The sequence below is a fragment of the Alexandromys fortis genome, unplaced genomic scaffold (genome assembly GCF_014885135.2).
Source record: "Alexandromys fortis isolate MF-2015 unplaced genomic scaffold, M_Fortis_MF-2015_v1.1 scaffold_72, whole genome shotgun sequence".
Classification (NCBI taxonomy): Eukaryota; Metazoa; Chordata; class Mammalia; order Rodentia; family Cricetidae; genus Alexandromys; species Alexandromys fortis.
In genome coordinates this window covers 2,469,534-2,490,393 of record NW_026067969.1, presented here as the reverse complement: position 1 = coordinate 2,490,393, position 20,860 = coordinate 2,469,534, and the positions used below count along the sequence as shown (strand labels likewise).

Sequence of the window (20,860 nt, the reverse complement as noted above, 5' to 3'; positions counted from 1 at the left end):
GTGGGAAGGAAGAAGTGACCTGACAATTACTCAGGGTGCTATTTGTTCCCTCTTTTTTTCTCCCTCTCATCACAGCTATAGTGAGGGAGTTACTGGGGTGTTACAATCCTGGTTGCCGGGGCAATGTTGCTGGAGTTTGAGTCTGCCATGAGAAGACACCAGAGAAGGAAGAATGAATTGAAACCCATGGGAAGGCACCCATAGCTGAGCCAGCATGTGGGTGCTGTGTTCTGAGTAGCCCAGGTTAACCCTTTGGATGCCGGGTCCCTGTAGACTGTTGGGAAACCTGCCCTCCATGCAGGGCAGGCCTACCTCTGGCTCTCCCGGCCGTGAAAGAGCCATTCTGTGGACTGCATGTGCTGTTGTCTCCTCCGCATACCTGGCACGCATCCCAAACCTTCTGGGAGTCCATCCTGCCATCACAGCCAAAGGTCTGTGCAAAGGTGGGGGTTGGAAGGCCTGTGTTATTAGGGTGCTGTTTTCTTCGGTACCACAGCTCTGCTGGCTGTGAGACTCTGGATTGACATAACTCTCTATGGCTTCCCTACAGAGCAACTGCACCTAGCAGACCCCCAGGATGACTTGCTTAAGGTCACAGTTTGGCCTATAATATAGGCTGACTCCAAGTTCCATCCTGTTCCCAACAATACTCCCCAGCGACACAGGGCAGCTCTACTGAGCTAACCCTGTATATCACCTCTCCCTATTCCTAGAACCTTCATTTTTTTATTTTTTCTTTTATTCATTTTATACACCAACCATAGTTCCCCCTTTCTCCCCTCCTCCTGCTCTCCATAACCCCCCAACCCACTGCCCCAGAACCTTCTACTGGGACAGGAAAGCCTTGAGTTCACAAGGACACTGGGTTGTCCATATACCTACCCTGCAGCTGCCCAACACACATAGACTCAGGGTCCCATCTTCCCGAGGACCACTTGGCACACAACGGGTCCCATCTAGGAAACTGTCTCCACGGCTCACAATGAAGTTCTCTCCAACAGCCCAGCACATGTGTCTGCACAGAGTGTCCCCTGGGAGGGCAGAGTGACAAGGGTCTGGTGCTCAAAGGTGCACAAGGAGGTCAGTGAGCTAAGGTAGGAAGCTCCTCTGGGACCTGCTGTCACAGCTCTGCCAGACAGGGTCCAAGTGGGCTGTCCTCCTAGCAGCCTCAGCAAACTGTATGCATGTGTGGCCAGGACCACGGTTCACCTCCAAGGCCGTATTATATTCTGGTCTCATAACCCTGACTCCTGGATTATGAGCATTTCCCCTGATGTATCTCCCGGAATCCCTCTAGCGCACCCAGAAGAAGACACGTCTAAGATAGAACCTCCCTGCTTACTATCTGAGGAGGCAGACCAAGCCAGAGAGCAATGCATGGCCCCTGGAATGCCAGAGTATGAGTCAAGTCCTGCCCAGCCAGCACTGGGGTGATGGAGACTGGGATGGTTCATGCTGATTTCAACGGAACAGGATCTACAGTCACTATCTAGGAGACAAGCCTCTAGAGATGCCTTAGAGATGATCTGAATTAGGTTAGCTTCTGGTCCCATTGTGAGGGACTCTCTTGATTAGATTAATTGAGGGAACACCCATCCTAAAAGTAAGTGGGCAGCGTCATTTTACGGACTGAGGTCCTGATCTACCGAATAAGAAGGAGAAAGCAAGCTGAATACAGATTCTGTGTGTGTGTGTGTGTGTGTGCCTGTCTGTCTGTCTGTCTGTCTGTCTCTTTCTGTCTTTCTTCTTGGTCCCTCTTTCTCTCTATGTGTCTGTGTGTCTCTCTTGTGTATGTATCTGCCTGTCTGTCTATCTGTCTGTCTGTCTCTCTCTCCTACACATGCACACACATATGTGTTTCTGTGTGTGTGTGTGTCTGTCTTGTCTGTCTTTGTCAGCCTGCCTGCCTCTCTCTTCTTCCTGGTTTCAGGTGCAATCAATCTCCTGCCTCAATCTCCTGCTACTAGTTCCCCTGCCACAATGACTGTAACCTAGAACCATGAGTCAGAATAAACCCTTCCTTCTGGAAGTTGCTTTCGTTGGGGTATTTTATCTTCTATCTCAGCAGTAGGACAAATAACCAAGACACTGGCCAACCCCAAGAGCTCTGTCTGGCAGAGGGCTCCAGGGCCTTGCTCCCTCAGGCCCCACAGCCCACCTTGACTATACCGCACAGCGGCGTCCCAGTGGTGGAAGGAGGCACTGCCTTGGGGAAGGTGCAGTGGCTGGCTGTCAGTCTGGGCACACTGCTCGGACATGAATTCCAGCTGAGTCTTCTCACAAGCCTGGCCAGAGGAGGCAGAGGACAGGTACAGGCAGGGTCCTTGCCAGTGGGAGACAGCATGCACCCTGCTTGCAGGGTCAAGAGATGGGGATAACTCAGCCAGCCCTGAGCTGTGCCTTATCTCGGCTCAGTAGTCTGTGGGTGACCAGATCTGTCTCTCTTTGCCCATGGGAAAACTTCAGATAATCTGTAAAGGACACAGCAGCAGCAGGAAGCAAAACAGGAAGTAATGTGGCACTGTCACAGGTGCTGCAGGGCAGGAAATGAGGAACTGTGACCCAGAAATGCCACTCTGCCTCACATGTGCTGGGAAGAAAGGATTGGAGTTGACCAGCTTCCTCCTCTCAAGGAGATTTAGCAGAAGGATAGGGGTGTGTCACCACAGGTCAAATGCTCCAGAAGCCAACAGCCCTCTGAAGCAGAGAATACATTCTAACTCAACTGGACAAAAAAATCATTCTACCACCTCATAACAGCTAGGGCAACCGGACTGAAAACCCACGTGCAGGAGAGGACACGGAGACACTGGAACCCTAACACACTGTTGGTAAAAATGGAAACATGGCCCCCGTGTGAAGAGAAACAGTTTGTTAACTTAAAGCTATGTTATGCTGGGATGCAGAAGCAGGTGGGTCTCTGTTAGTTCAAGTCCAGCCTGATCTATAATGAGTTCCAGAACAGCCAGGCTAGATAGATCCAGTTTCAAAAAAATGGGGAGGGGTCTGGAGAGATGACTCAGCAGTTAGACAGACTTGGCTGCTCTTGTGGAGGACTCAAGTTCGGCTGCCAGTCATGCCAGGTGATTTACCTGTAACTCCGGGTGATCCCACACCCTACCGTGGCCTTCAAAGGTAAATACACAACGTGAATGAGTACACACAGTCGTGCACACATGCAGAAACACACTTGGAAAAGATAAACATGACCTTCCAGAAAGAGGGAAAAGTCTAAGTTAAGCATAGGATTTCTATACAAGCAGAAATCCCAGTTTTAGGCATTGTTGTGGTTTTCCAAAATCCATGGATGCTCAGGATCCCAAGAGGTGTGGCCTTGAGAGGTGACGAGGGCTCAAGAACTCTGCCTGAATAATTAGGACTGGACTCTTATGAAAGGGCTGGAGGCTCTGTTGTAGGACTTCTGTTACTTTTGTCCCCTCTACCATGTGAGGACCATGTATTCCAAGCTTCTGGAGAACAGGGCAACAGGAACCATCTGGGAATTGGACACCAAGTGCAGCACCTTATCTTGGACTTCCAGAATCATAAGAAATCAATTTCTGTTGTCGATAAATTACTCTGCCCATGGTGTTTTGTCACAGAAAACTCAAGCCAACTAAAGTCAACTCATTGACAGCAACTGGGTTCACTGTAGTCAAAAAGTACAAATGACCCAACATTAGAAATGATGACAGAAAAGCAAAAGCACTCTGGTCGAATCATGGACTGTTCTCCTGTCCCCGAAAGGAAAGGAAGTATTGACTCATGGTACAACACTGAAAAATGTCATACTGTGTCAAAGGAGCTGGCTCCTGCATGGCGGTGTGTACATGAGGTGTTCAGAATAAGTAGATGCAGGAGAGAGAACGCAGCTTGGAGCTGCTAGGGTGGGAAGGGGAGACTGCTCACTGGTGTGGGCTATTCCTCGGGGATGAAGTTTGGAACAGCACTCCCAGTGTGCTCAGTGCCTCTGCGCTGTGAACTTTGAAAGGGCTGACTAAACAAGAAGCGTTTCACATCAGTGTCTGAATGAAGTTCTCACTGTGTGCTCAGGGGCCACTCCCAGAGTCAGTTCTCAGCACAGAGATGTTATCTCAAAGGTGAATAGATACTCTGGGAGGGAAGCAAACACATGGGGGCTTTGCTAAGCCCCCACGGGTTAGCAAAGGGAGGCATGAGCCCACGGGTCAGCCATTCTGATGGCTAACTCCTATCCGCCTCCCCTCTAGGAGTCCAGCCTACCTGTGAGTTGCACATCGTAGCCTGGAGGTCCTCACCCACACATGGACGTCCCCCAAAGGCAGGCCTGGAAATGCCCACAAAACAAAAGGGGGAAGGTGATCCCGGCTGCAACTAGAGAATGGGGTGCAACTGCCCTCCCTGCGGGGAAGCCCTCTGTAGGTACCTGGGATTGTTGCACCACCGTCTCCTGGTGACCACACCTCCTCCACAGGAACGAGAACAAGAACTATAGGGCCCCCAGCTAGACCAGTGTCCATGTACTGCTGCCACAGGGGTTAGCTCTGCTAGGGAGCGGCAGCGAGCCTTGGAGCACCACTGTAAAGCAGGGCAACTCTGTCTCCCTCTCCCACAGGGACCCAACACACGTAGGATGTGGCTAGCATGCACAGGATCGCTAACACCCCAGGGACCCTCCAGAACACAAAGTTCCCCATCACACATAGAGACTTCCAACACAGGAACAATGTTCCTCATTAGAATCCTAACACACACAGGGATCTCACTGGCAGGAAGAACCCCAACAGTACATAAGTGCTACACGCAGGATCTCCCAGTAGACATAGAGACCTCCTGAAGCATACAGATACCTCGTCCACAGGTGCCCTCCACAGAGGGACCTCCCACATTGGGCACAATCACATCCCATTCTATTTGGGAAGACAGCAGGCTGCCAACAGAGGAAGGTACCCGGTGGAAAGGGGAACTTAACCCCAAAGAGATGGTTCAGGCAGTGAAGGCAAGGGCAGTCTGAGTGGGGATGCTTGGACCTTGCTGTCACTCAACAAATTCATTTCTGTATGAGAGAGGGCTGGAGAATGGGAGTGGTCCGGTGCCTTGGAGTGAGAGTTCAATGAGACCCTACTCAGGGAAAGCTCTCCTCTCCCCCCCATAGACACAGTCTCTCTCTCCATCCTTCACACCACTCTAACCTTCTCCACACCGCATTCTGTCCCATCCAGGAGAGGAACAAGGAGCCGGCTGCAGCTGCTGTGGTCCAGTGGGTCTGTGTGGCAGGATAGAGCCTGGCATACATCCTAAGAGAGGTGGACAGGTGGTCCACTGAGAGGTAGCCTGCTTAGTGTCCCTTCCAGACCAGTCAATGCCCCGCCATCCGGGAGAACAAACCACAGCCGACTGACTTGTCAATCAGAAGCAGGGATGGCCCTTGCCAGGGCCATCATCACACTCTAGGGGCATGAAAATGTCTTAATATTTACAAACAGAAAAGAAAAATAAGCTTTTAAATAAAAATAAGCATTCTGGGGCTGAAGAGGTGGCTCAGCAGTTAAGAACATTGGCTGCTCTTCCAGAGGACCCTGTTTTAATTCTCAGCACCCACATGACAGCTCACAGATGTCTAACTCCAGTTTCAGAAGATCTGACACCCTCCGACAGACAAACACACATACAAAACACCAATGTACATAAAATAAAAATAAATCATTTAAAAAGAAAAGAAAAAACAAGCATCCTAACATGGATTATAAGCATAATAATTCAGAGGGTTTTTTGCATTTTACAAAAATACTTTTAAAAATATTTTTTAAAATACTACATCTGTATCCCAGGCTAGCCTTGAATTCCCTATCTAGCCAAGGATGGCCTTGACTTCTGATTCTTCTGTCTCTACCTTCAGAGTTCTGGGATTACAGGTATGTGCCACCACAGCCAGTTTGTGTGGCCCAAGGCCAAATTTGGGGTTTTGGATATGCCAGGAGAGCAACCACTTTACCTACTAAATTGCATCCTCAGCCCCTAAACACAATTCTTAATGCTTTTGTGGAGGGAGGGAGGGAGGGAGGGAAGGAGGGAGGGAGGAAGGGAAGAAGGAAAGGGCCCCCCCCCCCCGGCAAAGGGGGGAAGATCCAGGCAGGAAGTCTGAATTGGGGGACCCTGCCCTTTCCTTTTGCCACATTCCTACTCTGTGGGGAGCCTGGAGGCCTCCCCTCCTGGAAGCCCTTATGCTGAGCCCAGCCCCAAAGGTTAGATGCCTTTGTGCCAGGAAACACTACATAATCTGTAAGTCACAGTCAAACAAAACTGTGGGGACTTAGTTAAAAAATATTTAATTCTTCCAAGAGGAGGGGGGAGATGGGTAAAAGTGATCAGAACGCAAACCTAAACCTGAGCTTAATCCCTAGAACCAAGGATGGGAGGAGAGAGTCCACCCTGCAGAGTCCTCCATCTTCACTAATGTACTGTGGCACGCTCACACATGCGTGCGCACTCGTTTCTTATTTCACGATACACTGAACACAGCATTAGACAAGATCAGGTACATAACTGCTGGCTGTAAGCTGTGCACGTTAAACCAAGTGAGGCCTGGTGTGGTCCTCGGCTGTGCCTGGCACCCAGCAGGTGGGGTCATTGTACCAGGGGCCAGTGAGTAGGGTGTAGTGAGACTGGGTGTTAGTGAAGGGTGGGACTTACCAGACCCTCCCTGGAGAAGGTGCAGGCGACAGCCCCAGAGCCAAAAGCCACACGGCACTGATCATCTGCACTGTAGTAGAGGCCAGGCTGTGCCACAAGCTGGTGCCGTGAAGGTCCTGACTGCATCCCAGGCGGGTCCCGGAAGCAGTGCATTCGCCCTGTGCTGTGACAGATCAGGCAGGGCTCAAGACCTGGGTGGACACCAGTGAAATCAGGACAAAAGAGCAGATGTGGGGTTGGGGCCTGTTAGCTGGGTAGAGACCCAGCAGAGATGGATGTAGATTGGAGCACAAGGAGGGCTGAAAAAGGATGGGTAAGGTCAGAAATGGCCTGGCATGAAAGGGTGGAAGTAGAAGGTAGGAGAGGTAGAGAACAAGGGGGCAATTGAGGATGGGCCCGGGGTGGGATGGAATAGAGGAGCGAGTTCAGGGAAGTGGAAAAGAATGACGGAGGAGGGATGGGAAGGGATGGAGGAACCGACTGGGGAGCAGAGTGGGCTCTGGGACAGGAAGCAATGGCAGCAGAGTGGGCTGGGGTAAAGGTTGCTGTGCAGGATGAGAGTGACAGCCAGCACTGTCTAGGTGGAGGCTGTACCTGAGCAGGTGCCGCAGCTGCCTTTGGCTACAGGCAGACCACTCTAGGGCCCCTCCAGCAGGCATTGCACCATCAGATGCCATCACATGACCACTGCCCTCACAGGTGCTGCCAGTGCCTGGAGTACCATCGTGATCCAGGCCGAAGCTGTGGGGAGAAGAAACTCCGAGAGAAACCAGCTGGGGCTGGGCCAGGACCACCTTTGTGTCCCCTGGACCTGGACCCTGCTACTAGCTAAGTCAGTCCAACAGAAGGAGTCCTGGAGGCCCTGCCTCAGTTTCCCATCTATATGAGGAGGGGAGGAGAGCTGGTCCAGCAGGGTGGCTCTTTCCTCCTTTAGCTAAGAAATAGCAAAATGCTTTGACTGTAGACTAACTGACCTAATCCACGGATACAAGTCTGGGGTGTAAAGATGGGAACTGGGAACCAGGTAGAGGCCTGGGAGCCAGCAGGTTGCCCTTTGGTGGCTGATGGTCTGGGTGTGTTCAGCTTTGGGAAAACTATCCACACTGCAACTGTCTTATGGTTTAGAAGCCCAGGAGCTGCTGCTGTTTTCCTTTCTGTTCCTAGGTAGTGGATTATTTTCAGGCAATGCCTGAATATCCCCGCACTTCAAGCAGAGCAGACCCTAGGAGCCTAAGAGGCTGGGGGTGGGGCAGTGGAGGAGCTGCTGGGGTCAGGTCCTCTGGGAGATCTGGAGAGCCTGGCTTCCACCCCCAGGAGCCCACACCACTTCAGAGGGAAGGTGGGCTATCAGGAGGCAAACTTTCTTTTTTTTCACTCTGTAAATTTCCATATCATTTGACATTTTTACAACAATTGGACTTTATTTGCCTAACTTAAAAAATCCTAAAAATCAACAAGAAAAGAAACATGTCACTCTAAATAAATTGATAATACACAGGAATAAAGATTTGCCCACAAGAATACACAATACACGCAGCAGCAAGGGCTCAGAAACACCCTAGCTGCCCAACCAGAGGAGATTAAGTTGTGGTATATACAAAACAAAATGGAACAAAATATAAGAGACCTGTGAGCTGAGAAATGTTTGGGTTGTATAGCTACTTAAAAGGCAAGAGTTATGTGGACTGGTAACAAATACCTGTAATCCTACCCAGCATTTGACAGATTGCTAAGCAACCATGTGAGGCCCTGTCTTAAAAATCACAATAGAATCAAAATAACAATGTATTCCACAAGCTTGGTGTGTGTGCATTAATGAACAAAATTAAATATAACTCCAAAGAGACATTTCTGTAAGTGGTGTGTGGTAGTTTAAATGAGAAAAGTCCCTACCCCCACCATATATTATTATGTTTATTGGTGCACTGTTTGGAAAGATTAGGAAGTATGGACTTTTAAGAGAAGCTATGTCCTTGGAAGATGTGTGGGTCTGGAGGTGGACTTTGAGGTTCCAAAAGTCCATGCCAGGCCCAGTGTCTCCCTCTCTCTGCTTGCCTGCCTGTGAATCAAGATATAAAGTTCTCAGCTATTGCTGCAGCACCACGCCTGCCTGTGTGTTGCCACACTCCCTGCATGGACTAATGACCATGGACTAACCCTCTGAAACTGTAAGCCAGACCCCAGTTAAATGCTTTCTTTTATAAGTGTTCCCATGGTCACAATGTCTCTTCACAGCATTAGAACAGTAACTACGACATGGAAGGACTTAGGTTAATCTTTAGTTTTTTTCTTTATTGGAATTTCCTACAAGACTTATTTTCTGACTGGCTCAGCGGGTGAAGGCACTAGTTGCACAAGTGTAATGACCTGAGCTCAGAACCTGAGTAAAAGTGAGAACCAGTTCCACAAAGTTGTTCTCCGACTTTTACATGCATACTGTGGCATGACCCTCACCCCATATCTTACACACCACACACATACACACATATACACACATACATACACACACACATACATCCATACACATATACACACTTTTTTAAATTTTAAAAATTAAATTATTTTCTAACTGCTGTTTGTTCAGTTTTGTTGTTGTGGTGGTTGTTTATTTTTTTTTTTCAAGACGCGGTTTCTCTGTGCTGCAGCTCTGGCTGTACTGGAACTCATTTTGTAGACCAGGCTGGCCCTGAACTTACAGAGATCCTCCTGCCACTGCCTCCCGAGTGTTAGGATTAAAGGCGTGCTCCACCGCCACCCGGCTGTTTGTTCATTTGGAAAAGAAGAGTTTGTTAATCACTCAGTATTCCGGCCAGCGGAATACAAATGGTGGTCCCTGATAAACCTATAGGAGGAAGAGGAATGGAGGGGCGAGAGACACGAAGAATAACAGCAATTTGCTTCCAGCAACTCAGTAATCAGGAAGCCTCAGCTTTTCCCTGCCAAGCCACGTGGGTTCAGAATATAAGTTTCTGACAGACTCTGAAAAAGTTTACTGACTGCCTAGGCCACAGCCCTCCACATTGGGACTTACACCAGCTATCTGACCAGTCTGCGGATAGCTGGTGAGGCCACATACCTGTGCCCAATCTCATGAGCAATGGTGATCCCTAGGTCGAAGCCAGTGTCCTCAGTGATGAGGCAGCTCCAGGATAGGGAGCAGGCACCTCCCAGTTGGGTGACCCCCCGAACCTGCTTGTTACCATCAGGCAATTCCAGGTCAAACCTTGATGAGAGAAAAAGAATCATATGGAAAGCTCCACCAGCCACGCTGCTGGTGCAGAAAGAAGGGAAGGTCATAGGCAGCCCACCTAAGCAAGCAGCACCCCGTGGGCATCTCAGTTACCTGGTTATATAGAGAATCAGGTCAGCATGACTAGGATCCTGGTCATCGTGGGGGTTGATTGCCTGGCTCCACTCACAAACACTCATCAGGGATGAGGTGATGTTGGTCGTGATATTTGGAGTACTCTAGGAAGCAACCAAAGAGCCTGTCTCTGCGGAAGTGGTACCAAGGAATGGTGCTGACTGTTGCCAACGTGCTTCTCAGTTGGTTCACATTATAATAATCCTATTGCTACCCCATGTGACCGATGGAGAAACCGAGGCTCTGAAAAGCTTCGGGAGAGCCATCCACACAGCTGAGCCCCACAGTTACCACCCCCTACCACCCCCCTACCACCCCCTACCAGTTCTTCAGGAAAAGAATGAAGAACACAGAGTTAGGGGTTGTACCCACCTCCCAGTCAGAGAGAATGATCAGCTTCACCAGGTGCACCTGGAACCGAGCCCCCAGGGATGGGTCCCTCAGGAGCTCTGACCCCTGCAGAAGGCAACAGCAGAGAGAGTAAGGCAACACACGTGCTCAGAGTCGGTCCAGGAGCCCCAGTGGCAGGACCAGTGGTAAAGAGGGTGCCCCGTGGAGGCTAGGGGCTGTGGAAAATCTTGTCTGTGTGCTGGAAGCCAATTGTAGACTGTAAGAGGAGCCTCTAGGCCTCATGCCTATGGGTGGCTCTCTAGCTCATGCCTTAGGAAGGCCAACTAACAGAAAGAGCTGACTGGGGGCCAGAATATGAATCTAAACTCTGCCTCTTCCTAGCTATAGGCTCAGGTCACCAATCACTAAGCCTCAGTTTCCTTACAGGCTTCCCGTTTTATAAGGTGGAGATCAAGCCTTGCTGGCTAGCAGATATGGGGAATAAAACTAGATACTCTGTTTCAGGTACCACCTGATCAATGGTTCCCACCATTCCTAATGCTCCGACCCTTCAATACAGTTCCTCATGTTGTGGTGACCCCCAGCCATAAAATTATTTCACTGTTACTTCATAACTGTCATTTTGCTACTTTATTAATCATAATGTAAATATCTGTGTTTTCCAATGGTCTCAGGCAATCCCTGTAAAAGGGTTGTTTGATCCCCTCCCCAAAGGGGTCATGACCCATAGATTGAGAATCCCTATTCTAATGGCATGTGAATAACTCAAGGGAACCTGGGTTTGGCAACTTAAAATTGGAGGGAGGAACCCCAAATTTTAAAGACAATAGTTTCCAATTTGTATAAGGAATCGTTTCATTGAAAAACCACCACCTCGGGGATTTTTAGACTACAAGCCTACACAGGTTTCTCTGGAATTAGACCACGCCTGTAAGTGGGAGGGAAGGTCTGGGTAGACAGCGTGGTGGCAGACGGACCACCTTTGGCCCTGAGACTGGTGAGGTGGATTCAGAGAGGACTTTTCCTTTGGCCTGAAAAGGGTGATCAGGCTGACGCCTGAGCTGTCCGAGAGAAAGTGACAGTGACTGGGACCAAATGCTGTCCCAGAGCCACCCAGGATTTCTTCATGACTCCCTTCCCATCCCAATCTCTGTGGCAGGCCTGGGAGAGGAAGAGGAGACTGCTGGGGCTGTCAGTCACTGGCCGGAACTGGTTCCTAGAGTCAGTTCATCAGATTTTAAAAAATTGTTTTACACTTTTGGTAGCGTATGTACACACATATGGAAGTCAAAGGAAAGATTTCAGGAATTGGCTGTCTCCTTCCACCGTGTGGGGTCTGGGTTAAATTCAGGTTGTCATGTTTGGTGGCAAGCACCTTCACCTGTTGAGCCATCTCTTTTCTCCTTCCTTCCTTCCTTCCTTCCTTCCTTCCTTCCTTCCTTCCTTCCTTCCTTCCTTCCTTCCTTTCTTCTCCTCTTTTTAGGACAGCCCAATAAGACCAAACTGGTCTCAAACTTATAACCTTCCCGTCTGAGTCTGGATGCTGGGCTGATAGTGTCTGCTACCACACCCAGCTTAGTTCATCATTATTTTGAAGACACTGCTCCAGCAAATGGACCCAATCGCTCTCTTTGCATTGGGTCTGGTGACACCACATGAATGCTCACGAATGCTATTGGTACAGTGTGAATTCCTGAAGGTCTGGAACTGTCTTATCACACATATGTCTTGTGTGCACTGTATGGATGTCGGTGCAGTATCTCATGTCCTCGCTGATGGAAGCTGGATACTGCTTGTGCCTTGGCTGACACATTGCCATTCTGACATAAGGGTTAATGGTGTGAGATGCCTCTGCTCTCCCAACCATCAGATCACAGGGAGGAGGTGCCTGAGAAAGAGAGCCTCACATCTTCAGGCAGAATAGCATCTGTTCACACCTGGAGTGCTCATCTGCCCTGTGCCTCTGAAGAGAGAGCAGTGTGTGCAGTCTGCTCTCACTGTTGGCCACATGAGACTGGGGCAGAACTGAGGGACTGTGGGGAGGAGTCTGGTATTGACAGGGATTCCCTGACTTTGCTCAATTCTGTTGTAGTGGAGATAAGAGAAGAAGACAGCAGTGACCTCCTTTTCTCTTTAGGGCCATGAGCTCCGGCAGACCCTCAGCTTCTATGCGAGTTCAAATGTACTGACTTTTGGTCACAAGCCCCGAGAGTGGGACATTATGTCCAGAGGCTCAGAGAGAGAGAGAGAGAGAGAGAGAGAGAGCCCACAGACCCACCAGAGACCCTGAGCCCACCTTCCTGTACCAGCCATTGCCAGCCCACCACCACTCACAATATTGAGGTTGGTGAGCACATAGCGTTCTGTGTCCTCCCGGTGAGCCTGGTGGACGTCGGGACCCACAGCTACCAGCAGTTCCAGGTGCAGAATGTCCCGCAAAGTCCTCCTCCATCTCAGTCTCTGGAGGAGAGAGGAAGGACGGCCTAGACGGGGAGAAGGATGAGGACAAAGGTTTTGAAAAACAAGTGCTGGGAAGCTAACAGAAATGGGGTAGCTACTCCTGGAAGTCAAAAGGACAATTTCATGTCCCCTCCCAGGACCCAGTTCTCAGCCTGAGGAAGGTGGTGAGGGAGTGGGCAGAAGGCCCAGTTCAGGCTGAAAAGAAAAAGAAGAGTTCTCCTAGGACCCCACAGTATGGCTCCCCAAGGCTGCTCTCACAGACAAAGCAGAGCAGGGCCTTAGTTAATTGAGGCACCACAAGAGTCAAGACCCACTTCCCTTTCCCCGGCCCGTCCCATCTGGGACTCTCCTGCTAAACTAAGGAGTTGAGAATTCTCTCTTGGGTGAGAAGTGGGGAGGAATAAAGGCCTGTGGAGACAGGGTCCTGCATTAGAACCCTGCTCTTTCAGGCTCCAGAGTGAGTGGACTGCAAGTTGTCTACTGTCTTCAGATCTTGCCTCGGGGCTTGATCAGTTCTTAGCAAAACAGTCTCAGCCTTGAAATAGGTGTTCCGTAAATAAGCCAACAGGAAGGCGAACACCTCTGCTCCCTGGACCACAGGAGTCCTGCAGTGCTCACTGTCTTCTGGAGTACAGAAGGACTAGGAGCCCAGGTGACATCGTCCTAGCCCTTCAGGAGCCCAGAGTTAGGAGGACCCGAGGATCCAGACAGTGTGTATCCCACCTAGGCCACAGGAAAACCAGGTGCAGGCAGAAGGACACCCCAACCCTCTACACCCTGACTGCTAGCCCCATCTTGCCAGTGTCTGTGTGATGTTGATGGAGGCTGGAAGTCAACTTCAAAAGCCACCCACCTTGTTTTTTAAGATAAGATTTCTCACTGAGACTCAAGGCTCATCAATTAGGCAAGGTTGTCTGGCCAGCAAGTCCCAGGAATTTTCCTGACTCGTGAGCAGGATAGAAAGGATGAGATGTACCACTGTGACCAGTTTTTCTGTGGTCTGGGGAGGATGCACACTGTGCTCTGCCTCTGTTCAGCACGGGAATAGAAACGTGGGCTACCATGCCCAGCTTTTTTATATGGATGCTGGGACTAGAACTCGGGTCTTCATGTTTCCACAGAAGCGCTTTACCAAGTGAGCTAGCTCCACAGTCCATCCCCCAACCTTGGTTTTAATCAAATCACCAACTGCTCTTCTGGGAAAAGGGATGGCATCCTGAGAGACAGGGTCATAGGTCATGGGAAAGCCTTTACCATGAGGAGACCTACAGGACAGGAGCCAGAGTTGCTTGGCCTGGCACCTACCTTGTTCCCAAAGAAAGAATAAATATTTACAACTATGACCAGAAGTGACAAGTTCCTGAAACTCAGCCAGCCCTGCAAAGGCCAGCCACAGGCCAAAGAGGCCAGCCGATGGACGCCCCCTCCCTTGTGATACTAAACAGAAGCCTGGAGTCAGGATTCCAGGGCAGCCAGAACACCGGAAAACAGTTTTTTATCAAGTTGGCCGGAAGCAGTGAAGCTAATTAACAGAGAGACGCAAAGCTTCTCTGACCTCATGTGTCCAGGGCTACCAGTACCCTCAGGGCATTGACTCAGTGAAAACTCCCTTAAACCCTCACCCAAGGCTCAAGAGGACGTCAAGACAGCTACCTGTGAATGCAGCAGCATGGTGCCCAAAGTTAGAGGATGCCTCCTTGGGTTCCCGATCTTGAAGAAAACTCTGCAAAATAAAAAGACATGGAGGAGCTGGACGATGGTGGCGCACGCCTTTAATCCCAGCACTTGGGAGGTAGAGGCAGGTGGATCTCTGTGAGTTCGAGACCAGCCTGGTCTACAGAGCTAGTTCCAGGACAGGCTCCAAAGCTACAGAGAAACCCTGTCTCGAAAAACAAAAAACAAACAAACAAACAAACAAGACATGGAGGAGAAGGAGAAAGGAGACAAGACCAAGGGAGAGAGGATGACGGGAGATATACGGACAGAGAATGAGGGAATCATGCCTCGTCATGGAGGAGAGGAGAGAGGTCCACGGAGATCTGCAACAAAACAGAGCCTGTCATCTTCACCAGAGTAATCAAATTTCCTTTTCTGCCAGCAGAGAGACCACAACCACTCCACCCATGAGCTTTGGCAGCCCCATCTCCCAGGTGATGCCAACACCAGGACTCATGTAATCCCACCTTCTGGAAATCAGAGAGCCCGCAGCAGCTCAGAATGAAGAAGGCACCCGTGAGGGCTCCTCGGATACTGGCAGCATGAAACGTTTGGCGTGTCACCGATAGGCCAAGCTGGCTCATCCTTAGGAAAGGCAGTGGATGGCTGGATGGGGCCCTGGTGACTGGGAGTCTGGTTAGTGTGGAATGTGACAGACTTTACTCGCTGGCTGGGCGGGACATCAGGCAGTGTTTACTCTTCTAATGGATCTTCCTCCCAGGGCAGGGCTATGGGGCAGGCAGCAAGTTCTGCTAGGAACTTGCCTGGTATGGTTCCCAGTGAAGAGCATCCCAACTAAGTCTTGCACTAGGAAAGCTCTCCTGCTGTGTACACCTAGCCTCCTGGCAGGGTCTGGCCTAGCAGTTCAGTCTGGACAGGAGCAAGCTCTAGATAGGACCCTTGGGTTGTGGGCTCATGTGAAGTGACAGGCCCTGGGTGGCTGGAATCGCTGACTGACCAATGCACTAAGGACACGACAGCTCTGGCCTCTTGGCCTGCCTTTCCTCTGGCACCTCCATTCCCAGGCTCTCTCTAGCTCTCCTGTCCCTTTACCCTTGGCAGAGTTTGTGCCTCTCCCTGCCCTGTACTTGCAGACACCCTGTGCCCTCACCTCATCCCCGCTGCCCTCATCTCTACGATTTTGACACTGTCCACCTGAGCTGACCTGCACCTGGTGGCAGAGTCATGGAGCAGGCAAGCGGCCCCACATCTCTGCAAGCACTGCCACCAACTGCCTGGCATCCCACTGCACCTCCTGGGAATTTCTTATTCACTTGCTCCAAGACACTCTTGCCTACGCTTCACCCTGCCAGTTCCCTATTACAGTTTGGGTCGTTGTGGGGAGATAATCTTAGTTGTCAGCAAGATTGGATCTGGAGTAGACTAAGAGACACATCTCTGGGTGAATCTGAGGGTACTTTCTGGGAAGATTAACCGAGAGAAGACCTTCCACCAGAGTGGGCAGCACTTGTGTATCGAGTATAGCAGCAGCCCTGGTATAATGAGGTCCAAGGAAAGGGCAGAGTTGTCTTTGCCTACCAGCTTTCACTCCTTGCTCATAAGAACGTGCATCCTGCTACCACTGCAGCTGCCACCACTGTCCTTTGATGGCATCAGAATCCAGCTTCTTGGTTGTCAACTTGACTACATCTGGGATTAACTAAAACCCAAGTTGCTGGGCACTTCTGTGAGGGGTTTTGGTTAATTGGATAATTTGAAGTAGGAAGACCCTAAATCTGAGTCATATCTTCTCGTGGTAGCCTATATAAAGGACAAGAAAGAAAGAAAGAAACTTTTGCTCTTTGCCTGTGTGTCCTTGCTCTCTATTCTCTAGATTCTGATGGTGTATACTGAAGACCAAGACTGACTGAGACATCCAGCCTCATGACTGAACAACTACTGTATTCTTGGAGTTCCCATTGGGAGACAGCCATTGTTGAACTGGCTGGACTACAGCCTGTAAGTCACTCTAGCAAATTCCCTTTAGATAGATATATATGGAGAGATGATAGATAGGTAGATAGATAGATAGATAGATAGATAGATAGATAGATAGATAGATAGATTCTCTCCATTCTATTCCTCTAGAGAGCCCTGACTAATACACTGGCTCATATCATGTAAGTCAATCTACTAAATGCCCTTTGTGATATATATTCATGCCACCCACTCTCTTCCTCTAGAGACCCCTGACTGTATAGATCTCAAATGTTTCTTGAAGGCCCATCAACTGGAGGCTTGATCACAAGTCTGTAGAAGCTGGTGGACCATTTCAGATATGGGACATAGTGGGAAGAAGTTAAGTCATTGAGACTGTGGCCTTTAAAGATACTAGGTGACCAGTTCTTTCCTTCCCAGCTCAGGGTCTTCTAGTGGTCATGAGGCAAACAGCCTTTCTCTGTCATATCCTTCTATCGTGATTCTCTGACTCACTACAGGTCTAAGCAGCTATGACTTAAGCCACAGGCTAAAATTAACCTTCCCTCCTTATAAAGTTGATTACCTCAGACATTTTGCCTCAGTGATAGGCAACTGACTATTACTTCCCAATGATGATGACCTTTGTTTCCCCAGCTAAATCTGCAGCCTCTCTTAGCCCGTCTATGGGGAGGATATGTACCTAACACCCCGTCTCAGCTTGGACTAACCCCCTATGAGATCCAATATGGGGGACCCCCCTCTTAGTTTCCTAAGGCCCCTCATGACCCATTTGCTCACAAATCCCATCTGCAGGCGCGGTTGAAGGCTCTCTAGATCTCCGAGCCCAGGCATAGAGACCCCTGGCCACCCTGACACCTGGAAATCTCACATTCATTCCAGAATTGACGCCTGGGGTATATCCGGAGGGACATGAGAAAAGCTGCAGCACCCACAGCCAGAACAGTAGCTGCCCGCTCATACCTGCAATCCATGCCTCCTCAAGTCCTTGCTTTGATACCCCTGCCCTCACCCCTGATTTCTGTCAACTAGTGGCAGAGCTAGCCTCCTGGGATATCCGAGATACATATCCCCCACAGCTGACCCTGGAGGCTGGCAAAAGATTTTCCCCTGGAGGAAATATTTGGACACGGGGGTTCAGACATCTCCCCCACTTGTCTCCTAGGGGCGAGAAGCGGGACTGTCTCCATGGGTGTCGGGAAGGACTTGGGACATAAAATGGTATTTATCTGACCAGAGCCTGCTGCTGCAGGCCAGACTAGACCCTCCCTAAAGGGGCCCTAGCTATCCCTGCTGCTGCCCGCTGGACTAAGCTACTCTCCCTGCTTCTCTGCTGGCACCTCCCAACACCAGCCCAGGCACCCGGAAATCTCACACCTGCTCCAGGTTGGCGATTCTGTGTATGTTCAGAGACACCGGTCCCAGAACCTTAAACCTCGCTGGAAGGGACCCTACACCTACTGCCCTCAAAGTGGACGATCTTGCAGCCTGGATCCATGCATCTCACGTCAAGCCTACACCTCCACAGGACGACCCAGGACCTTCCAAATGAAAGTTTCAGTGTACCCAAAATCCTCTCAAGGAGGCCTGGTTCTGCCAGGCTTGCTGATCTTTGCCCTGATGTTTATACCTTAGGACTTAACCTGGACCCTGACAAACTTTGAGACTGGGCAAGCCTTAAGGCCAGCCACTGGAGTTCATCCCCTGAATACCTGGTTCCCCCAGCTAACTTTTGACCTGTATGTTTTAGCAAAAGCCTCTTGGGAGGATACTGAGCAAACCCCTGAAAACTTTTATCCTGTATGCAAATATTCTAAATGATATGTTTGTCCGGGGAGAAAAACAATATGGGGGGGCTAAAATATTTTATTGTGCTGCCTGAGGATGTAAAACCAATGTCAATGTCTCCTGGTTGAGGGTTAATGAAAAGGACTTAGTCTCTTTCACCCATAAATAGTACTGACCCCAGCTTGACACAATCTTGTTGGCTATGCTTGTCAGCAGGACCTCCCTAATATGAGGGAATAGACTCATCTGGCAGTTTATTGATCTATGATGGGCCTATAACACTGGTTTGTTAATCTCTGTGTACAGATCCAATTGGTCCTCCAAATTTACTAATATCTCAAGATTGAGATATTTGACCAAATAAGAGGAGGGACTGTAAGACTTTAAGACAATCCTGAAGCCATTTTTGACAATTCTGAATCCTCTCAGCCTCTGTGCCATAGTGCTTCCCCTCCTCCCCTGGGAACCAAGGACCTAACAGCTACACTTGCACGTACTCAGTTCCTGAACAATTACCCATATACGTATGCTTTGGTTCGGTCCCCTGGGAAACGGGGTCAAAATGACCTCTTACCTCATCTGATCTGGCAACAGCTCTCCAGTCAATTATTGGTAATAGCCCTTTCAAATAAGCCAATCAGAATAGTCAAAGAACAACCCCCCTTGCTTCTGTGGCCCCTTTAAAAATAGACTGTACCAGCTATTCGAGGTCCCTCGGCTTCCCGAATGCTGGGGGACCCTGTCATGACAGAATTAATAAAATCCTCATGCTTTTGCTTCGGCTGTAGTGTGTGAGATGGTCTCTGGGGGCGACTCCTTCTTGGTGTTTGGACGCCAGAGTCCAACACTGGGAAATGAATTCAGGACCTCTGGAAGAGCAGCTAGTGCTCTTAACCTCTCTCCAGCCCCCCCCCCTTGCTTTCTTGAGGTGTATTTTTAAATGAAAAAATATTTAGTTCGTTTTTATTTGTGTGCATATGTGTGCCTGTTTGTTTGAATGTGTACCACCATGTGAGTGTAGAAGTCCATAGAAGATGTTGAATCCCCAGTGTGGGTGCAAGGACCCAAATGCTAGTCTTGTGCAAGATCAGGAAGAACTTTTGACCATTGAACCACTGCTCCAACTTCTAGGCTTTTAACTTTTGTTCTTGAATTATGTGTGCGTGTGTTACCACCGTGCGGGGCTGTGCGTGTGAGTGCAGCGCAGGGAGCACTCTGAACTGATGGACCACACCTTCAATCCCTCTCTCTGAGGTGGTGCTCCCTCAGCACTCCTCTTTCCCATTTGCGTTTTGCCTCTGCCCCTCCGCTAGATCCACCCACTCATTCATCCAAGTGGCGTACATTTATCTGAGCTCCTGCAAAGGCTAAGAAAGGCACTGTGCTAGACTCCAGAAAAGTGGCTGTGAGCTGAGCAGAGAACCACTGTGGCTGCTGGGGGGAGAGAAGCAACAGCAAACTAATCAGATATACCCACCATATAGTATACATAAGTGACCTTAAATAACACCTTGCGTTCTATCTGACCATTAAGATTAAAGCTAAATGTCAACAACAAAGAAAATGACATAGAGTATAAAAATTCATAGAAGCTGAGTGGCTCACCACAGAACGAAATTGGGTCAAGACAGAAATCAAAAGGAAATTTAAAAACTTTTTAGAATTGAATGAAAATGAAAATACAACATACTCTAACTCAAACCTATGAAATATAATGAAGGCAGGCCTAAGAGGCAAGCAAGTTCATAGCGCTAAGTGCCTACATAAAATAAATGGCGGTATTAAGCACAATTAATAAAACTCTGAGATGGAAATTGGGATTCAACCTGAAGGTCAAAAAAGCAAAGCAGCCAGCCATTGGCTTTACCTTGATCTCAATCTGAAATGGCGAGCCTGTCTCCAGGAATCTCAGAATGAGTCTGAACCTGAGAGCTGTCTCTTCTTGTTTTATAATCCTCTAGTTCTGGGATTAAGGGCATGCAGCACTTTGCCTGGTTTCTATGGCAAACTAGTGTGGCTACTGGGATTAATGGTGTATGTCACTGCCGCCTGGTCTGTAAGGATGACCAGTGGGGTTGTTTTACTTTTCTGACCCTTGGGCAACTTTTATTTATTAAAGTACAAATGAAATGCTAGTACAGAGGTATCTCATGTTTGTAACTTAATGACACATCTGAAGACTCTAAAAATACAAGAAGAAACAATTGCCAGGCAGTGGTGGCACACATCTTTAATCCCAGCACTCAGGAGGCAGAGGTAGGTAGATCTTTGAGTTTGAGGTCAGTTTGGTCTACAGAGTGAGTCAAGACAGCCAGGGCTATTAAGAATAACCCTTTCTCAAAAAATCAACTGACCAAACAAACAAACAAAAAACAGAAAAGAAAAATAAGAAGAGGAAGAACTAATTAGCTTAGCCAGGCGGTGGTGACGCATGCCTTTAATCCCAGCACTCGGGAGGCAGAGGCAGGCGGATCTCTGTGAGTTCGAGACCAGCCTGGTCTACAAGAGCTAGTTCCAGGACAGGCTCCAAAGCCACAGAGAAACCCTGTCTCAAAAAATAAATAAATAAAA

At 49.2% G+C, this 20,860-nt stretch overlaps 1 protein-coding gene and 1 long non-coding RNA gene across 3 annotated transcripts in view; one reads left to right on the top strand and one right to left on the bottom strand.

Moving 5' to 3' along the window:
• The window catches only part of Adamts13 (ADAM metallopeptidase with thrombospondin type 1 motif 13), a 50,304-nt gene that overhangs the window by 18,188 nt on the left and 11,256 nt on the right, over nt 1-20,860 (bottom strand). The window contains exons 1-14 of one of the 2 annotated variants that reach the window (XM_050155350.1): nt 15,031-15,247; nt 14,501-14,570; nt 12,722-12,870; nt 10,409-10,492; nt 10,016-10,140; nt 9,749-9,895; nt 7,267-7,413; nt 6,673-6,835; nt 5,172-5,276; nt 4,406-4,557; nt 4,243-4,306; nt 2,159-2,285; nt 883-1,031; nt 313-433 (exon numbers count right to left, since the gene is read on the bottom strand). In XM_050155350.1, the coding sequence (XP_050011307.1) occupies nt 313-433; nt 883-1,031; nt 2,159-2,285; nt 4,243-4,306; nt 4,406-4,557; nt 5,172-5,276; nt 6,673-6,835; nt 7,267-7,413; nt 9,749-9,895; nt 10,016-10,140; nt 10,409-10,492; nt 12,722-12,870; nt 14,501-14,570; nt 15,031-15,147 (1,720 nt within the window). In that variant the 5' untranslated portion in view covers nt 15,148-15,247. Of the gene's footprint in view, nt 1-312; nt 434-882; nt 1,032-2,158; nt 2,286-4,242; nt 4,307-4,405; nt 4,558-5,171; nt 5,277-6,672; nt 6,836-7,266; nt 7,414-9,748; nt 9,896-10,015; nt 10,141-10,408; nt 10,493-12,721; nt 12,871-14,500; nt 14,571-15,030; nt 15,248-20,860 lie in introns of those variants that run through there. The other variant, XM_050155349.1, reaches the window with a different exon arrangement.
• LOC126509442 (uncharacterized) lies at nt 15,090-19,072 on the top strand. Its single transcript, XR_007594151.1, has 3 exons — nt 15,090-15,199; nt 16,398-16,522; nt 17,297-19,072. It is a non-coding gene; the product is annotated as an uncharacterized lncRNA (long non-coding RNA).